General features: G+C 48.4%; 2 protein-coding genes across 8 annotated transcripts in view; one reads left to right on the top strand and one right to left on the bottom strand.

Moving 5' to 3' along the window:
* CASKIN1 (CASK interacting protein 1) overlaps positions 1 to 19,300 on the bottom strand; it is a 216,959-nt gene that overhangs the window by 15,299 nt on the left and 182,360 nt on the right. The window lies entirely within an intron of this gene.
* Positions 1 to 19,300, top strand: part of TRAF7 (TNF receptor associated factor 7) — a 47,511-nt gene that overhangs the window by 13,371 nt on the left and 14,840 nt on the right. For 6 of the 7 annotated variants that reach the window (XM_073361684.1, XM_073361686.1, XM_073361688.1 and 3 more), the window contains 5 exons: positions 7,549 to 7,667; positions 8,213 to 8,270; positions 9,845 to 9,936; positions 15,779 to 15,895; positions 17,801 to 17,893. In XM_073361684.1, coding sequence (XP_073217785.1) covers positions 7,587 to 7,667; positions 8,213 to 8,270; positions 9,845 to 9,936; positions 15,779 to 15,895; positions 17,801 to 17,893 — 441 coding nt within the window. In that variant the 5' untranslated portion in view covers positions 7,549 to 7,586. The remainder of the gene's footprint in view (positions 1 to 7,548; positions 7,668 to 8,212; positions 8,271 to 9,844; positions 9,937 to 15,778; positions 15,896 to 17,800; positions 17,894 to 19,300) is intronic. The other variant, XM_073361690.1, reaches the window with a different exon arrangement.

Raw genomic sequence — 19,300 nt, 5'->3', positions numbered from 1 at the left:
TCTAAAGGCCACTGAAGCCAATGGCATCTTTCCATCTATTTGAATGGGCTTTGGATCAGTGTGTTCTTTCCCCATCCTTGATGTACCTGCTCAGTTCCCTTGAGAATTCAACAGTTACACACTCCCATCTGGAGAGGACAGGGAACCAGGGCCCCACGGGTCATGCAATTACATGACTGCACAAATTGCCTCTAATTGTCCTTCCTTTGACTAGTCCATCCCTGTGCCCCAGACCAGAGCTTCCCTTTCCTTTGTGAAGTCTCCATCCCGTATGGTTGCTAAGAAACCCTTCCAAGGGAGAGAGAGTGAAATGGAATCTGCCTGAGTCTGCATGCAGCCTGAAACATTCCCCAAGGAGGCAATTTGCTTCTCTTCATCTCAGGGGGTGTTTGTTCACTCTGAGCCTAACAAGAACACCTTAAATGTCAGCTCTTTTAGCTCCACTTGCTGTGGGAGGAACGTCAAGCGGGAGCGCTGCTCCCCTGCTGCTGGATGAAATGGTGGGCACTGGAATGGAGGGAGAGGGCAGGGAGCAGGTAGATGCTGCCAAGGTTTGCTAGGGTGGGGAATCACGAGTTCAACCTCTTTCCCTCAAATTTAAGTCCCCTCTGTTCCTGCCTAAAGGGTGGGGGAAAGGAGAAACCTCCCCTCCCCAACAGCAAGCATCTCAACTGCTTCCTGCTTGCCAAAATACCACACCAACTCCCGCACTTCCTGGGTGCCCAAGCCCCTACCCAGCTCCCCCTTAACCACCCCTGCAGGGCAATTGCCTACTGAATCCTTGCCCTCTGTGCTGGGGCTCGTGCAATGCGCTGGGACTCAGGGGGGCAGCACAAATGCAGCTGAGCTGAACCTAAATCACATGGGGTGCTTGGCTGTCTGCATGAGCGCTGCCAGTGGGGCTGGGAACGGTTGGAAATGGGCACAGCGGTATCCTGGCCTGGGCAATGGGGAGGAGACATGCATTTGCATTAGGAGTTATTAATACAGTAGCACCAGAGGCCCCATCGTGCTAGGCACTGTACAGCTACATAGGAAGAGATTGTGAACTCTGGGAGAAGGACTCTGAGCAGACTGGCCAGAGAGAGTCAGTGGTCTGCCCAAGGGCACGCAGAGAGTCGGTAGCAGAGCTGGGAATTGAACCCTGGTCTGCTGAGTCCCAGCCCAGTACCTTAACCACAAGCCCATATTATTTATTCCCATTCTTTGGGCTCTACAGCGATACTCATGACCAATTGCCAGGCTCTTGGTGGTGTCCAGCACCGCTTGAGACTCTGCTTATCTCTGGATTGAAGCAGCGCCGCGCTGTTCGTGAGACCACTCCAGTAACTCTTAGCATCTCCTAAGGGAGGTGGCGTTTGAAAGTGGCCAGTGCACTGCTTCCAAAGAAATGGAAAATATTATCCCATAATGACTTTTTAAAACAGGCTCCGGTTTCTTGCTTTCTGAAACCACAGCCTGTTCCAAAAGTTTAGTTCTGGGGAACAGTTCTTTTCCCAGGACTGATCTATTGTACTGTGAATATTGGACAGTTGTGCAACATGGAACCTAAAAACTGTACAGTGTGTCCTGTCAGGCAGGGCTGAGTGGTGTCCTTTTGGCTCACGAGCAGAATGTTTAGTATAAACATGGCCCGGCACGATTGTCATGCTTATGAGGGCTGATCTACACTTAACAGTTAGGATGCGACAGCTACCTAGGTGAGGGGTGTGAAGAAACCAGCCCCCTGACTGACTCAGTTATGCCAACTTAACCCCAGGCGTAGATGCAGCTGTCTTACCAAAAAGTCATTCGGAGTGACGCTGTTCCTGCACCGATGGGAACCGCTTTCTGCTGGCGCAGATAGCCTCTGCACTGCGCAATTATGCCAGTGTAGCTGTGGGGGACATAGCTTTGCCGGTGTAGTCTCGGTCGCATAGAGAAATCTGTAAGTGTGAATTTAGACTAGGTTGTTGGGCCTGTTGTGGTAGCCCGCGAGGCAGTGCTCCCTTGAGCCAGTGCTGTAGAAACCCACCACAAAGACAGCTCCTGCCCCAAAGAGCTTAAATGGACATAGTGCAGAGGCCACATTTAGAGCCCTGGAAACCAAAGTCCTGAATGGAAGGAGCTGCCAGGGCAGGGGTCTGTCTAGTCCAGTCTCATCTTCAGTGCTTAGTGCCAGCTGCTTCGGAGAAATGGACCAGAAACACTGTGCTGGCCAAATATGCAATCGCTGGCCAGAGCAGATGTTTCTCCCTATCTGACCTCTGTTAGTGTTGGCTCGTGCCCTGAAATAGGAGGGTTTGGCTCCCTGTTTAATTATTTTTGTCCTCTCTAGTTGACCTGGAGATGTTCTTCCCTGTACAAATGTCTGATCCTGCATTGAATCCTCTTAATTAAGCTCTTGGACTCTGTTATCCAGTGGCAGTGAGTACCAAAGGATAACTATGCCTTGTACAAGCCTCTTGCCTTTCAAATTCAGCTGTCTCCTCTTTATCCACCAGACAGATACAGGAATGCAAGCTTCTCTGCACTGTCCATCCCCAAAGCACCTCAGCCTTGACAAAGAAGGGGAAACTCAAGAGGGGAACTCTGTCTCCTGGGCCCTGTGAATCCTTGTCTGCTGTGATGTAAAACTGGACTGAGTGACCCCGATGGGTGTTCCATGGTATCGCGCTGTAGTGGGCCCACACACTGAAGTTTCCATCATTGGAGCAATTAACGTACAATACTGCAGGGTTTTCTCTGTAGTCTGGGAAGTCTCCGAATAGCCATCAGATGGGTAACTAAAGTTCTCCACAAACCCTGGTCTGAATCTGAACTGGTGAGCTAGAGATGGCAGGCTCTGCATCTCATTCCCAATGGCCTGAGGCACCCAGTTCATGTCATGCACTTAACATGAGTCTGTTCCACACCAGTTAGTTGTTCTGAACAGAATTTGGGATGGGGGCCTTGTTGCGACTTGGTGTGCCTGTTTGTACTGCAAGATTGTGGGTGTGGAGAGCCTGGCACCCTTTCACCTGGAAGATGTCGCCTCCCCTAGGCCGAGAGAGGAAATGCTGCATTACTTTAGGTGAGGAGATTCAATATCACTGTGATCATTCTGAACAGCAGGCTCAGAAATAACAGCTAGGGAGGACTCCCTCTTAATTTGCTCCACCCACTCCCCATCTCTGTCACCAAAAGTTTCATGCATTTCTTTACATGGGGCCCAGAACCCGACAAATAAACAGCTCAGCGTCTGGTGGCTGTTGGCTGGGCTTTGCTGTTTAAACAAAAACCCACATGAGCTGCCTTACTGTTATAAGCCAAGGCCTGATGTGTGGGTGCAGGATGGGTGCAGGGTGAGAACCACGCCCACATGGAGTCCACTGAAGTCAGCAGGCATGCATCTGAGCATCAGGACCTGCTCACAAAAGTCTCATCCCAGGATCAGGACCCAGGACTCCTGGCTGACGCTACAGTAACAAACCAGGACTCCAGCCCTACATTAAAAAGCCTGGTGATTGTGTACTATCGAGCCAAAACCATGCAGGCACTGCTGTGAGTTGTAAGCTCCCAAAGGGTTTGTTTGTGTCAAACCTGTCAGAAATAATGATATTAAAAAGATGGAAAAATACCTTCATAACATTCTCTTTTTGCCATGAAATTTGCTAGAACAATTAATTGGTTCCGTCCCAGCAAATGTGTTCAAACAGGATCGGGCTTCAGCCAGCACTAAAGAAAGCAAACTCAGAATTTTCAGTGATTGTTTGTGGGCAATTGTGCGGCTTTGCAAATCTGAATCTAGTGAAATAGTTTAACCAGCTGAATAAGGGAACAGGGGTCTGGCAGCTTCCTGTCCTAAAGGAGCTGGAACTGCGAGCGAGATCCAGGAATCACAAACCTTTCATTGAATAAAGGTTTCTCTCCTGGTGTTGGCTGCCATGCAGCTCGGATCACGCTGAAGATAAGCTATTACATTTTTGCAAAAGTTAACAGAAAACCACGTGTCCTATTTCTGCCGGTGCAGGACCAGCCCATGCTACATGGTCTGAAAGCCCAGCACCATGGCCCTGAATCATAGAATATCAGGTTTGGAAGGGACCTCAGGAGGTCATCTAGTCCAACCCCCTGCTCAAAGCAGGACCAATCCCCAATTTTTGCCCCAAATCCCTAAATGGCCCCCTCAAGGATTGAACTCACAACCCTGGGTTTAGCAGGCCCATGCTCAAACCACCGAGCTATCCCATCAGCATGGACACATGTACAAAAAATAGCAAAACTGACATTGACTTGTCCACAAGGCCAGGAGCAGGCCTGTATCGACCACACTCTTGACTATGGGCCAGCCTTAAGGACGGGTGGTGAAGAAGAATTTCAGTCCACTGCTTCCTGAGCTGGGAGTTCTGGGGAGGCAGCCTACTCTGACTCTAGGTACAGAGGTTACTTCGAAAATCTCAGCAGCAGTAATCTTCCACCCCAGCTGATTCAGAGTGATGTGACCAGATTGCCAAGGGAAATGTGGCAAGCCCTTGTTTGGATGTTGGGTGGCCTTGAAGGGAGGAAATGGGAGAATTGACCCTTCACCTATAAAAGCTCTTGTCTGTGATTTGAATATGGAGTTTTTGCCGCGTGCTGGAAAGGTGGCTTGGGAGGCTGTGACGGGACCCCCGGGGTACAGCTTGGGTCTGTGGGACTGCTGTGCCCCCTTAACTCTCCAGCCTGGGCTGTCTCTCACAATGCTTTGCCAGTGCCAAGCAGCAAACCCCTCCAGGCATTGTGATCACTCAGTCACCAGCATGCAGAGACACACCCAGCTAAGGTGTGTGAGTGCTCTTGTGAACTGTACACAGGGAAATACCAGCAAGCCTCCCAAGTCCTTCTTTGGAGCAGGGCAAGTTTATTAACTAGCTCACGACTTCATCAAAGGAAAGTGGACATGCACCAGCCTTTGTAACCTGAGCAGATTCCCCACGCACTTCAGACAAACTCCCTGGTTAAGAGAAAACATTACAATAAGTGTATTAGCTACAGAAAGATAGATTTTCAGTTATTATAAGTGGCAGGCATAAAAGGTCAGAGATAGTTACCAAAGACAATAAAAGGTAAAAAGAACAGGAGGACTTGTGGCACCTTAGAGACTAACACATTTATTAGAGCATAAGCTTTCGTGGGCTACAGCCCACTTCATCAGATGCATAGAATGGAACATATAGTAAGAAGATATATATATACATACATACATACAGATAAGTTGGAAGTTGCCATACAAACTGTGAGAGGCTAATTAGTTAAGATGAGCTATTATCAGCAGGAGAAAAAACCTTTTGTCGTGATAATCAAGATGGCCCATTTAGACAGTTGACAAGAAGGTGTGAGGATACTTAACTTAGGGGAAATAGATTCAATATGTGTAATGACCCAGCCTCTATTCAAACCCAAGTTAATAGGATCTAGTTTGCATATTAATTCAAGCTCAGCAGTTTCTCATTAGAGTCTGTTTTTGAAGCTTTTCTGCTGTAAAATTGCCACCCTTAAATCAGTCTAAATCCTAAACCTTATTTGACTAACCAGTATTTGGATCAAGTAGTTTTTCTCATCCCACTGGATGTTGCAGGTAGGTTACAGTCCTTAATACACAGGCTTCCCATTTACACCTGGGACCAGTCTCCTCAGTTCAAAGTCTTTGCCTTCCCGGTATTTTTGTTGCTTTCACTGTAGGTGAGGGAGGAGAAAGGTAATCGCATGGTGCCACTGTCCCTTATTTTATACACTCAGTCCATGTATCTGGAAAATACTAGCCTAGACATGTCCTGGTGGGCCATGCTGAGTCACTGAGTTGAACGATCCCCACTGGTGAGGTGCTTGCATAACTGCTGTTGAATTGTAAATCCCTTGTTTACTGTTCCCCCGCTGGTCAGTGACTGGTGATGATCATTCTGCGCCTGCCCCAGTGTTGGTCACCTCCTTTGTCATGGTCACTGGAGAACTAGCAGCGGGCAACTCCCAAACTCACAACATATTTCACTCACAACCATACTGCAAAATCTCATGACTTCTTGCTCACGACCGATATACATATTTTTGACAGAACCATAGGTTTCAGCAGATCATGACCTTTCCTCTGATATCTTACATGGCATGCTTTGCATGAAATAGCACAACCATGTATGATGAATGATGAATGTGGGGGTTACAGGGCACTACTTTAAGGTCCAGTGTGTCACAGAGGTCTAAGCCTCGACGTTAGAGTGAACGTGGACCCTCTGGGACCAATCCAAGCAGGGTCAGCTCAGCCCAGTGTGTATGCTTCACTGTGCGAGTCTCCTTCCGATGTAGCTTTAAAGCCAGAGGTCCTGCTTGTTCTCTAGGGATGCAGAAGCCCCCCTACTGCTTTTGTAAGATCAGGTTTGCCCTGGTACCTGTGGCAAAATTTCCCCTTCTGCTGTTGTGCATCCTCCTATATACTTGCTGCCACTCTCCACCCTAGAGGTGGCTGCATTTCGGGGGCGCTGTTTGTACAGAGTCTTGGAAAGCATTTTGGGAAATGGAAAATAAAATTCTCTCTCATGCTCGAGCCATTTATCCAAGTAGCTCTAAATCAGGGGTTCTCAAACTGGGGGTCGTGACCCCGAGGGGATAGTGAGGTTATGACCTTGGGTGTCATGAGCTGTCAGCCTCCACCCCAAACCCCGCTTCACTCCAGCATTTATAATAGTGTTAAATATAAAAAAGAGTTTTTAATTCATAAGGCGCGGGGGGGTCGCACTTACAGGCTTGCTGTATGAAAGGGGTCACCAGTACAGAAGTTTAAGAACCACTGGTCTAGATCTCTCAGCCTTGTTCAAACTCCTCAGAGTGCCATTCTCTTGTGGATAACCAGGTAATTATTTGGGATCCATTTCAGGTTACACCATCCCATCATGATAGCTACATGTGTAGGGTAGAGGCTGGGGGAGAGAAGGGGAAAGCGGCAAAGGATCTGCATTAGGGGAGAGTAGCAAGTGGGTGTCGGTTGGGAAGGAGGGAGAGAGCCGGGAGAAAAAGAGGGCTAATGGAACTGTGGAAGAAGAGAGGACCAGGAAGGGAAGAGAACAATAACTAGAGAGAGCACTCTCTAAGCAGAGAGAGCACCTCTTCTCAGTCACGAGTGAGCTGTGCTGCATCGTGTATCTTACACTTTAAAGAGACTCCTGTGTATTGTTGCTGGTGGGATGCTGTCTCACCAGGGCAGAGTTCCGAGTTCAGAGCTGTCTGTCTGCCCCTAAAGCACTGAAGCTACGTTTTTAGAAATGGCCAATGCTTTTGGGCCTCTCAGTTTTTGGGTGACCATCTTGACACCTTTGAAGAGACCTGGTTTCGAGAAAGGGCTGAGCCTCCACCCTCCGAAAAAATCTCGGACTCCTTTAAGGCATCTTCAGTTAGAGACCCATGTTCAGCAGACGCTCTTGAAAGCCTGAATGTAGTGTAGCCATGCGTGGACAGTATAATGTCAGAAGGTGATTCGTGGGTTAGGAGGGACGTTCTTCTGATCTCCTCTGCCCCTGCAAAAATAACCAACCCTCCAACTTTTTGTTCTTCCTCCAGAGCAAACTTCCCATGACTAATAAATGCTGGCCTAGATTATGAGCTCAAACAAGAGCGCTCGCTACAATCGCTTCTCCAGTGGTGCAGCAAACATCACTACGTCTGAGAACACTAACGGAGTAAGGAGCAGAGCAGGGGCGAGAAATTGGGGGGGGGGGAGGAGAAGTATTTCTGGCCTCTTACGCCCTCCTCTTTGTTTGGCCAAAATAAAGATGATGAATGAAAATTTGGCCCTTGGGGCTGCGATCTCCACAAATAAAATCTTAGCAATCTTCTTGTGTATTTTATCAACCTTGGCTGAGTAGCAATCCCCAGTCCATGCTAGATCAACATAAGAACGGCCACACTGGGTCAGACCAAAGGTCCATCCAGCCCAGTATCCCGTCTTCTGACAGCAGCCAGTGCCAGGTGCCCCAGAGGGAGTGAACCTAAGAGGTAACGATCAAGTGATCTCTCTCCTGCCATCCATCTCCACCCTCTGACAAACAGAGGCTAGGGACACCATTCCTTACCCATCCTGGCTAATAGCCATTAATGGACTTAACCTCCATGAATTTATCCAGTTCTCTTTTAAACCCTGTTATATTCCTAGCCTTCACAGCCTCCTCAGGCAAGGAGTTCCACAGGTCGACACATGGTGACATTAATTCTGCCTTCCTTTCAGACGAGAATGGAAACGACTTTTGGGCCTGCCTATTCCGCTGTGACCACCATCACGAAAGGTGAGCATCTCGCTGCCCTGGAGCACTGCAGCCTTGCCGGAAGGGCAACTTACCACTTTGATTGAATTCTTCCTTCGCTGCACAGATTGAAGTGAACCAAAGCTAGTCACTGTGCGTTCGCTGAGGGACAAGCAACAAGTCACATGCGGTCCCAGCCCAGCTTATTCTAGGGCTCTGATCACCAGGCAGGACAGAGATAAGTGTCAGTGGAAATGCTTTCCAATCAGTCATACTTCACGGTGCTGCGGGGGAGCCCCTGCTCTGCCCAGGACTGCACAGCAGTGTCCGTTCTCTCCCCTGTTCCAGTTACGGTCCCCTCCTTGTGAACCTCCCAAGTGCTTGCTGTTAGGGCAGATACTTTCCATCTTGCTCTCTGCCCAAATGTGAATTATTTTGGACAGGTTGAGCAAAATCCCCTCAAGTTGTTTTGAGTTTAGCAAGGGGGGACTTCACTTTTCCCATTTAAGAACAAATAAATCCTTGCCCTTTTTTCTTCATTTAAAAAAAAAAAAAAGTGCACAGGATCCAAGAAAGGGAGTCCACAACCACCCGAACCAAAAGTCCCCTTTAAGAAGACCCTCAAACCTACCCCAGCTGACAGAATTCTCTTACTGCTCTGGGAAGCAGGCAGGCTTTCTCCCTTTTCCTTGGGCATCAAGTCAGGGAAGGAGCAGCTTGCTGGAGGGCATAAGGCCCTTATCTCAGAGCCTTGAGACAGAGCAACCAAACTTACCATCAGCGAACAAAAGTCTAGGCCAGGCTGGTGTCCAGGGGCCTGCAACCCACAGTATCCAACATGACTTCTGGTCCCCTGAGTGCTCAGCTTCCCTTTTCCTGTTTAAATAGCCCAGCATCACTGCGGGGCAGGGTGCTCCTTGATTGGTCCCGCGCTGTCTTGGCTGTAAGCGCCAAACTATCCCTTAAAGGGGTAGTACACCCCACCTCACAGGGCTCCAGCCAAACAGGGTAGGAGCAGGGCATGAACATAGACCTCACAGAGGACCAGTGGCTTTGCTTGCCTTGACAACATTGCTTTTGCTTTAGCAAAGCTAAGACTCTTCTACAGGCGCAAGTGACATAGTAAAAGGAGCGCTCCCGTCACAATGCATACTCACAAAGGGGCGGAGTAAAGGTTACACTTGCCGCTATACCTGTCACATTTCCAGACGTTTGAGTAGTTACATTTACAACCTTAGTGTAAATTCGTAACAAGCTGATCTTTATATGAACATCTCCTCTCTGGGTATAGCCGCCTTCCCTGGCGCCCAAGGAATATCCAGACCTCCCCTGATATAAACAATTTACAAGAGGATAAATGTTAAGGCTTTTCAGACTATTTTAAGCTGATAGCTCGAGCGGAATGTCTGTTTCTCTTTCTTGCTGGGCCAGCTCCCCTCAAGGAAGCACTGGTGATAAGGTATTGATTGTGCTGCCCTTCCTGGGGCCTCCAGGGGAGAGAGGAGAAATCCCTATTCCTTTTCTTTCGCGTCTCCTAAGTTTGCAGCCCCGTTCGCAAGAGCCCTTGCTCTTTAAAGGTGCCGCGAAAAACCTGAAATGTTTCTTTTGCTTTAAAGCTGACGGGACCAATACCTTTAAGCAGCACCGTAGGACTCCATCCTCATCCAGCACGCTCACCTACTCCCCGCGAGACGAGGACGATGGCATGGTACGTATTTCACGGGAGTGACCTTTCTGATCCCACTCGCAGGGGAGCGCATTGTCTGATTATCCCTTTTGAGAGCGCTCTGCCAGGCAAGTCTCGATCAGGGCATGTGCAGTTCCTGGACAGGACAGTAGCACAGCTAGACCTGTCTGGTCTTTGCTCGGTTTACTGGAGACACAGAGTGGTGTGACAGGGAGCTGTGGGAGGGCAGGTGAGTATCGCTTTGGCAGGCAGAGAGGTGGCGGTGCTCCCTGATGGTCGATATCAGTCGGGATTAGACCTCCGCGTTCGTGGCTGCCCCTGTCTGGTGCTCAGACCGCGAGGCCATGTGTCTGTCAGTCTCTAGCAGTTTCTGGCTGGGGTGAGATGTATGCGTGGGACTCTTCAGACTGCAGCCTTAGCTTTGGAGGTGATGGGCCTCATTTTCAAAAGCAGGTGCCAGAGTTGTGCCCGCTGAATGTCCATGCAGACCAGCTGCAAAGCCCACAGGTCTACTTGTGCCCAGGCAGCAGCTCCCTGTGTGGGAACATTCTGCCCCAAGTGTCACTTGTTACCCAGGGTGGAGAAGGGCTTGAAACAAAACTGTTTTTCGAAGGGTTTGGGGTCACAGTTGCGGCCTGCCGGTCTGAACCAGGCCCCTTTTCAGCAGCGCCAGCCGCCACAGTTAGATAAGTAGCTACTTCCACAGAATCTTTTCCTATTTGCACCTCTAGAGGGGGCCCCTCACTAGAGAATGAAAATCTGGAACCAGAATCCGAGCTAGACAGGCCGTGATTGTGCCGAAGGGCTGTGCTTCATATTCACCCCATCCACTGGAGCCAGTGGGTTTTACCCCAGCCACGGATGACCCAGTGTGAAGTTCTTAAAGCAAAACGTTCCCGAGTCTCCAGATAGCCTCGCAAAAGGAGACCTTTTTGTTTGTATCTGGCTAACTGATTCATCACACACACATCTCTGAGTAACTTCCCTCCTCAAGGATCAGGTGTTAGCACAGGGTTTGAGAGCAGTGTGGTTACGGGGCAGTTAAATCTAACTTAGACTGAGGGCTTTTTGAAACAAACAAATAAAACACCCACCTTAGTCTGAGTAGATTTTGTCAGACTTTGATAATGCTTAGTCCTGCCATGAGTGCAGAGGACTGGGCTAGATGACCTCCTGAGGTCCCTGCCAGTCCTGCGATTTTATGATCCTTAATTTCAATGCACATAGTTATGGGAGGGATGTAGGGCTTGATCGTTTGCTGGTGCTGTTCCCCCAAAGTGTAAAGCACATGCTTAACTTTGAGTATGAGAGTAATCCCTTACAGTTAAGCATGTGCTTCAATGTTGAGCTGGATCAGGGCCAGACTGCTCAGCAATTTGCAAGATCAGGCCCCTAAACTTTCCCCTAAATTGTTGTGTCAAGGGCTGTGATGCTTTTGTGAAAATCTCCACACCCTCTTGTCATTCAGTTAAAAAAAACACATAAGAGAATTGTTATTAATATGAGGCCAGATCCTCATCTGGGTTAAATCTGTATAGCTCCATTGGCTCCCTGGATCTGGTCCATTACGCCTGCTACACTGCCCTGCTCTTGAATCCTATGTTCCAAGCTTTGATTTGACGCATTCCTCTAACATCTAGTGCTTTAAAACCCTAACAATATAGACAGAGGAAAAAGATTCCAGCTGGGATTTTCAGAGGAGACTAAGTCAGAGACCTAGGTCCCCTTGCATGTAGGGCTCCAAACGCCAATCGAAAACAAAATAGATCTCTTGTAAGAGCTGTCCCCTCCAAAATGTGCAACGCGTCTTCCCTACAGTGCTACACATCAGTCAGCAAAAATAGCAATAATCATAACGAACACAGGAAGCCACCCAGTTGGTGAAGAGCTCTGGACAAGGAGAACTGCGAAGCCATGACTGCCTGAAATCCCAGACTGACTCTCGCTAACCCTTGGGAAAAGCTTCCGTTCCCTTCCCCAGAAGGTGCCAGAGTCTCATCACCCATCGCAGAGGCAGCTGCAGGCAAATCCGAGCTCTCTTGGGAATAGGATACTTTTCTTTTAATTGCTGGTAACGAAACCAAAAGTAGCCAAGTGCTGTCTTCATGCGGGGCGAAAGCTGCTGGTTGCCCTACTGGGTGGTGACCAAAGGCTGTTCGGAAACCTACACAGCATGGTCCTATCCTTGTTGGGCCCTGCGGGAACGTACAAGGGTACAAGCTATAGGCCCGGTTTTCATTTACACGATGGCCGCTCTAGCAGTGTGCGAAGTGTACCGTCTTCCCAGCACAGTGTGAAGTGGCCTTAGTGTAAATGCTAATGGCTAACACTGAGTATGAGGAAACGCTTGACAATGGTGGGCCTGTTTCTGCCCTTGGATATGGATTCTCAGCTCCCACTCTATTCGGTCGGGGTTGTGCCTGGGGGCGGAATAATGCCTGTGAAATGCACTAGGTTGTTAATTCTCCACCAAGGGAAGTTACGGAAGCCCCATCGCTTGCGTTATCTGAAGATGGAATGGACAGAATTTTGAAGGATCTGGTGTGAAACAACCCAGCCTTGGCGGAGGAAGGAGAGACTAAACAGCACCTCTGCTAACAGACCTCTTCCCTCTCAAAGCCCTGGGAGAACCAATATGTGCCAAATCGTCACTGCTGGTCACCAAGCCCCTGGGCCAGGCAGTCCCTAGTGGTCATTAGCCGGCTCATTAAAGCCTTGCTCCGTGTAGATCTGTGTCCATGTGCATCCAGGAGACAGACGTTCTCCTTGTGTGGCACGTGAAGCTCTTCTGTCGCCCTGGGCCCTGAGTTGTTTTATTGCAATAACGGCTCGATGCTGCATGGAGCCCGGCCCCATTGCGCTGTGTGCTGCTCACACATGTAGTGAAAGACATTTCTGCCCCAAGGCGCTTACATCTGAATAGCCAAGAGCAAGGGAGGAAGAGGAACCTGCCCGGGTGGGGCAGCAGGGAATAAAGCCTAGGTCTCCTGTCTGTGGCAGCATGCTGCCTCCATGCTTTTGTATCTGCAAAACTGAGGATGATATTTACCTCGAGGGGGTCACCTCCCCAGACATCCGATTTTGCTCACTGTCGTTTTCCTTTCAAAAATTCTAAGTTAACTCATCGATTCCTTGTCATTTCCATTTATACCACTGCTGAGCCGCCCGGAACCGAGCCCTGAATCTTCCGCTACAAAAACTTCATTTCCCTACCTAATTACCCCATGTGCCCTCCTTCCCCCAGTAAATCCGTGCAGGTATATTCTAGCTACACCTATCTAAATCTCAGACACATGCAGAGTAGCATTGTTGACAGAACTGCCCCTTCTAGCGTGTGTTGTCTGACTACTGAGGTCAAGCTCCTGCAGTGACTTTCTTTGTTTAATAACTTTTTATTATCTTCCCACCAGTAGCACATTCATGGCTGAGTGCATAAAACTGATTTAACCCATTGGAACTACTCAGCGTTGGGTTTATATATTTACCTAACAATACATTTGCCTACTCTATTAAAAAGAACTCTAAGCTTTGGCTTTTAAGCAGATGCAGTAATGATACAAACTTGAATTCTAGTGTCATTACGCTCTGGAGACGGTAAAAGCAGAAGACCAGTTGGTCCTACTTGCTCATCTTCTTTGGTCCAGTTCAGACTTGTCCCCATCCTGCAGTACGCGGTGGTGTGGCTTGGCCACTTTACTTCAAAAATCCCAAAGCCTTTGGTTTTCCCTGCACTTCCCTTGGGGAGCCCATTTTACAGCCTGCTACATCTTGCTAGCAGAGATGTTCCCTGATTTTCTCCTACTTATTTTCCAGTCGTGCACTCGTTAAGGCTCCTCTTAACCCATTCCTGTCTGTCCTGGGTCCTGAGCCTGTAAACCCTGACGTGAAAATGCTCGTTGGGGTTACTCATGTGAGTAAGGGCTTGTAGCATCAGCCTTTGGTGCAACCTCTGCTTGTCCCTTCTCAGTCATTGTTGAGCCAAGCTAGGGAAGGGGCCTCGAGAGGTCATCTAATCCAGCCCCCTGTGCAGGGGCAGGACCAAGTAACCTAAATCATCCCTGACCAGTGTTTATCCAGCCTATTTTTAAAAACCTCTAGTGACGGGGATTCCACAACCTCCCTTGGAAGCCTAGACCAGAGCTTAACTACCCTGAAAGTTTAAAAGGTTTTCCTAATAGCTTCGCTTGCTGCAGATTAAGCCCGTTACTACCTGTCAGGGAGAGCAATCGATCATTCTTTATAACAGCCCTTACCAGATTTGAAGACCATTATCAGGTCCTCCCTCAGTTGTCTTTTCTCAAAACTAAACATTCCCAGTTATTTTAATTTTCCTCACAGATCAGGTTTTCTAAACTTTTAGCATTTTTGTTGCTCTCTTCTGGACTTTCTCCAATTTGACCACATCTTTCCTAAATAGTGGTGTCCAGAACTGGACACAATATGCAGCTGGGGTCTCACCAGTGTGAAGTAGACTAGGACAATTCTCTCCCATGGCTTACATATGACACTCCTGTTAATACATCCCAGAATGATATTAGCCTTTTTCACAGCTGCATCACATAGTTGACTCATGCAGTTTGTGATCCACTATAACCCCCAGATCCTCTTCCACAGTTCTACTGCCTAACCAGTTATTCCCCATTTTGTTGTTGTGCGGTTGATTTTTCCTTCCTAAGTGTAGTACTTTGCACTTGTCTTTATTAAATTTTATCTTGTTACAAATCAGAGAACTGGTCTGAAATTAACACTCATTTTGAATTCTAAACCTGTTATCCAAAGTGCTTGCAACCCCTCCCAGCTTGGTGTCATCTGCAGATTTTATGAGCATACTCTCCACTTCATTATCCAAGTCATTAATGAAAATGTTGAATAGTGACAGACCCCTGGGAGAACCACACTAGATAGGCCCTTGCAGTCTGACAGCTAACCACTGATAACTGCTCTTTGAGAACCGTCTTTCAACCCGTTGTGCACCCGCTTTATAGTAATTTCGCCTAGACCAGATTTCCCTAGTTTGCATGCATAACACTTTCAGTCTTTTCTCCATCAGTCCATCCCTCCTGCTCCCTGCAGGTTTTTGTTACTCCTCTCCAAAGTCTTTCCAGTGTGTCAGTATCACTCTTGTACCGAGATGCCCAGCAATGGATGTACTAGAGGGTGTTCATTCGCCCTGCCCCTTGCTAGGCTGAAGAGTTTCCTCCATTGTTGCTTTAAGGCTGAATTGGAAATGCTAAGGGCCATGCTGATGGTTAATATTCCAGTGGCAACATCCCCTGCAAAGCCAATCCCAAAGAGCCCTGCAGCCAGAGCAACCTCCTTGATTGGTGCATGCAAAGCCCAGTTAGCTCTCCCCTCCCAAACAGGAAGCAACAAAGCCCGGCTGTTCTTGAATTGAATTGGAGGAAGTCTCCACACTTACGCAAAGCAATTTGGCAGAAGCTAGATAGCAGTGAAACAACAAGTGCTACTGCAGAGATTATAGAAACTGCAGAGCATGGGAGCTGTCTCGGGGGCAGATTTACTAAGCTTTCTGCAAAGGATTCGTTCTTAGCTCCTGCTCTGCAGGGACACACAGTAAGTAACTGCACAAGGGAACCGTGGCATTTTAATGTATTGGTGTACGTGGGGCCTGAATGACTGGTGCGGGAGTTAGGTGACCCATATTGTGTTGGTGATTAGATACCTACTACTTCAGTCCTGTTTTACACTTGGCTAGGCCAAGCAATCTGGCGTGCAGGAAAATTTGGCAGAGCATGTGAGCCCCTGGAACCGCTAAGTTGCACAGAGGATGGGAGTTGGAAGCTCCATGGAGAGGTGGGGTTACTTGTAATAACTTGGTTGTTTTCTGTCTTTAATGTGGAAGCCTCCAATCAGCACCCCACGCCGTTCTGACTCTGCCATCTCCGTTCGCTCGTTACACTCTGAGTCCAACATGTCCTTGCGCTCGACGTTCTCGCTCCACGAGGAAGAGGAGGAACCAGTAGGTATTTTGATGTCTTCTTTAGAAGCAAAACAAGGATATTCAATGTCAAAACAGCTTCTTTGTGTAACCTGCAGTGTGTCATATGGCCTTCAAATGGAAGAGCCCTCGTTTGGAGGGAATGTTGGGTTGGTCAGGAGATTGGCAGTCAAGACTCCTGGGTTCCAATCCCAGCTCTGCCACTGACTTGCTCTGTCACCTTGGGCAAGTCACCTTATCTCCCTGTGCCTTAGTTTGCCCAGTCATAAAATGGGGGTGATGATAATCCTGACTGGAGAGCAGTGAGGTTTCACTGATTAACATCTGTGAAGTGCTTGGAGAACCTAGCTGTGATGAAAGGTGCTACAGAGGGGAAAGGTCTATGTTATCATTCTGTCTGCGGGTGGCAGTGTCCGTAGGTCATCGCTGTCTTAGGCCCCAGTCCTGCAGTTAGCTGTATGCACAGTCCCATTGATTTCACTGCAGCTCCACTTGGGAATGGGGATCTACCTGTTTGGAGCTTCATACGGGATCAGGGCCTTACTCTTAAAAGCATTAACAAGAGCACAGAGACTGCATCCAGACTTAAACGTCCCCCAGGCCAGGCCACGTCTGGTTCAAGTGTTCGGCAAATGTGAGAGTGACTCATCCTTACCACAATCCATGGGGAGTTCAGGCTTGGAGCGATATATATTGAATCTTGAGTGACTGATCTGAAATGTTAATAAAGACTTACCCCTGGGTCTGCTTTGAGCTCGAAGGGTGTGCTCCATACAGCCAGGGAATACTGCTTCTGAGCCCTGAGCTTCCAGTCTAACTGGAAAACGAAAGCAGAGCTCCTGGCCCATAGTGACAGAAGAAAATCCCATGGATTGCATGAGGCAGAGAGATCTTTCCTTTAGGACATCTCAGATACACAGGGGGACGTACGTCCTGTTTCTAAATCACTTTTGAATGCCAGGCTTCAAATCAATCATTCAGAGGCCTTTTTACCCGGCAGGTTTAAGCTTCACTCGTTGCTTCAGTATGACCATGACTTGGCAAGGTAATCCTGCCGAGCGGAGCAGTTCCTAAGGACTCAGCCAATCTTGTAAACTAGGAGCCAAATTCTCTGCTGGGCTAAACGGGCACAGCTCCACTGACTTCAATTTAAACTAGCTGACCCCATTAGGGCCCTGATCTTGCCAGATGCCAAGTACCTCTGGTTCCCAGTGAATGGAGTGGTGGGTAAGGGCCGCCGGCCATTTCTAGGCTCAGCCCCCAGAAGCTGGCCTATCGAAATTAAACTTCAGCTGGAGATAAGGAAAGTTGAGTCCTGGCAGCCCTGGCTGTTGGTTAGGAAGCTTTGTTCTCTTGTCTCCGTGGTAGCCTTGGGGCTGCGTTGGTGGTGTTTCGCATCGCAGCCGCAGAAGCAGGCCGAGGCCTGGTCTACACTACAGAGTTAGGTCGACGCAAGGCAGTTTACGCCGACCGAACTACGGAAGTGTCTACACTGAAACGTCGCTCCACTGATGTAACCGCCCCGCTATGCGGACTTAATAACTCCACCTCCCTGAGCAGCACAGAGTCAATGTCAATGCGTTGTCAGTGTAGACACTGCGTTACTTACGTCAACTGTTACTGGCTTTCAGGAGTCACCTCACAATGCCCCACTCTGACAGTACAGTGGATACAAGCTCTTCTGGGGAAGCCGTGCACCACCAACACAAGGAACAATGTGTAGACACCCAGGAGCGATGTAATTACTGCGGCATCTGTATGCCAACCTAAGTTAGGTTGACTTAATTTTGTAGTGTAGACGTGGCCTCAAAACTCTTACTGTACTAGCTGCTTCCTTACTCTCCGCTCCCTGCAGTGCGGGAAGATGGTTGCATTTGAATTGTAGAGAATCTCCTGACTTCACCCTTGGTCTTTCTTTGTATTCAGGAGCCCTTGGTGTTTGCCGAACAGCCATCAGTGAAACTCTGCTGCCAGTTGTGTTGTAGTGTGTTTAAAGATCCAGTCATCACAACCTGTGGGGTAAGGAAATCCTCTTTCCACATCACCGCCATGGGCTTTGTGAATTAACAATGTGGCTAGCAGCTATGCCGCCTCGATTGGTGACCATTAGATTTTGCAAGCCAACCTGGGTCTGTGCTTAGATAAGGGGAGACCTGCCAGGAAAACCCAGGGTGCTCCATGAAAGGTGTTGATGATTAGTAGGTGGCTTTGTCACCTGAGTCTGTTCTGAGTCAGTGCCCCCACTGAGGTGGTAGGGGGTGCTGTGCTGCCAGCCGTGCTGTCTGTCAAACTACAGATCCCATGGCACTTTTCATGTTGCATGTTCCAGTCTTATTTCAGTTGGGTTTGTAACCCTTCACTTCCAGTCTTGAAGAGCTTTGGTGTGCAGCGTTTCTGCATTCTGCTGCGTTCCACCCTAGAGGTGGCTGCATTTTAGTGATGGATAGACTGTTCCCTATCTACTAAGTGTGGCGTGAGGCTTAATTTAGTTAATGCTTTTAAAAGTTTCTAAGACCCTCAGATGAAAGGCACAGTGGAAGCGCAAAGGATTATTAATTACTTCTATATACTCCATTTTATTAGTATTTTAATAGTAGCTGTATATTATTCCTGCTTCTATGCCACCTGCAAAAGGAATATGTCTTTGTGGTAAGCACAAGGCAGGATGATTGTTAAGGTAATGGTGCTATCTCTCATTATTTGAAGCTTGTTCCTTCTCAGCCAGCCAGAAAGCCTGCCTCTCTGTACACAATACCCGTGTGACTGTTCCAGCCAGCAACCTTTCATGTAGACTCTGAGATTTACTGGTTAATATGGAAAATAACCCTCAGCAGCAGGAAACCAACCAGTTTCATTTGCTGCTCTTGTTTGGCAGCTCTGGAGGGAGCACGCAGCTGTGTGAGGCAGGAAAGGGAGGCCGCAGCAGAGTTGCAGATAACATATTGCTGTAATAATAACTTGCAAATTCTCAGGTGACGCTGCCAAGTTGCGGCCTTGTCGCAGACTCCAGAGAACCTGCGGAGTCAGATTAGAATCCTGTGAACTGCTGCACTGTTCGTCTTTCTCTTGTTCTGCCTGTTAGCTTTAGCCTGAGAGTGAGTCGGTTGCCTTAGTTACTGCAGGTTTCTGTTGCCTGAGGAGAAATGTAGATACTGTGGTTTACCAGTTTATAAAGCATTTAACATAGCTGGTTACAAGCCACCTTTCCATTCTTCTATCTGCACAGCTGTGCTTTGGACAGACCTAAAAGCTCTCAGGGTGGGTGGACTGTATGCGGACAATTTGCCAAGTAGCATGGTCCAGCGGGGAAAAGGCTAAATTGTATTATTCACCTTTGGATGCTTCTTTCATAAATCGTTACTTATGTAATTTCCATATTATAATGGGGGTGGGTGGCAGGGAAACCCGGCTTGGTCTTTGTGGTTA

Source organism: Lepidochelys kempii, chromosome 10, assembly GCF_965140265.1.
Source record: "Lepidochelys kempii isolate rLepKem1 chromosome 10, rLepKem1.hap2, whole genome shotgun sequence".
In the NCBI taxonomy this organism is placed as follows: Eukaryota; Metazoa; Chordata; order Testudines; family Cheloniidae; genus Lepidochelys; species Lepidochelys kempii.
This window is presented reverse-complemented; position numbering and strand designations above follow the sequence as displayed.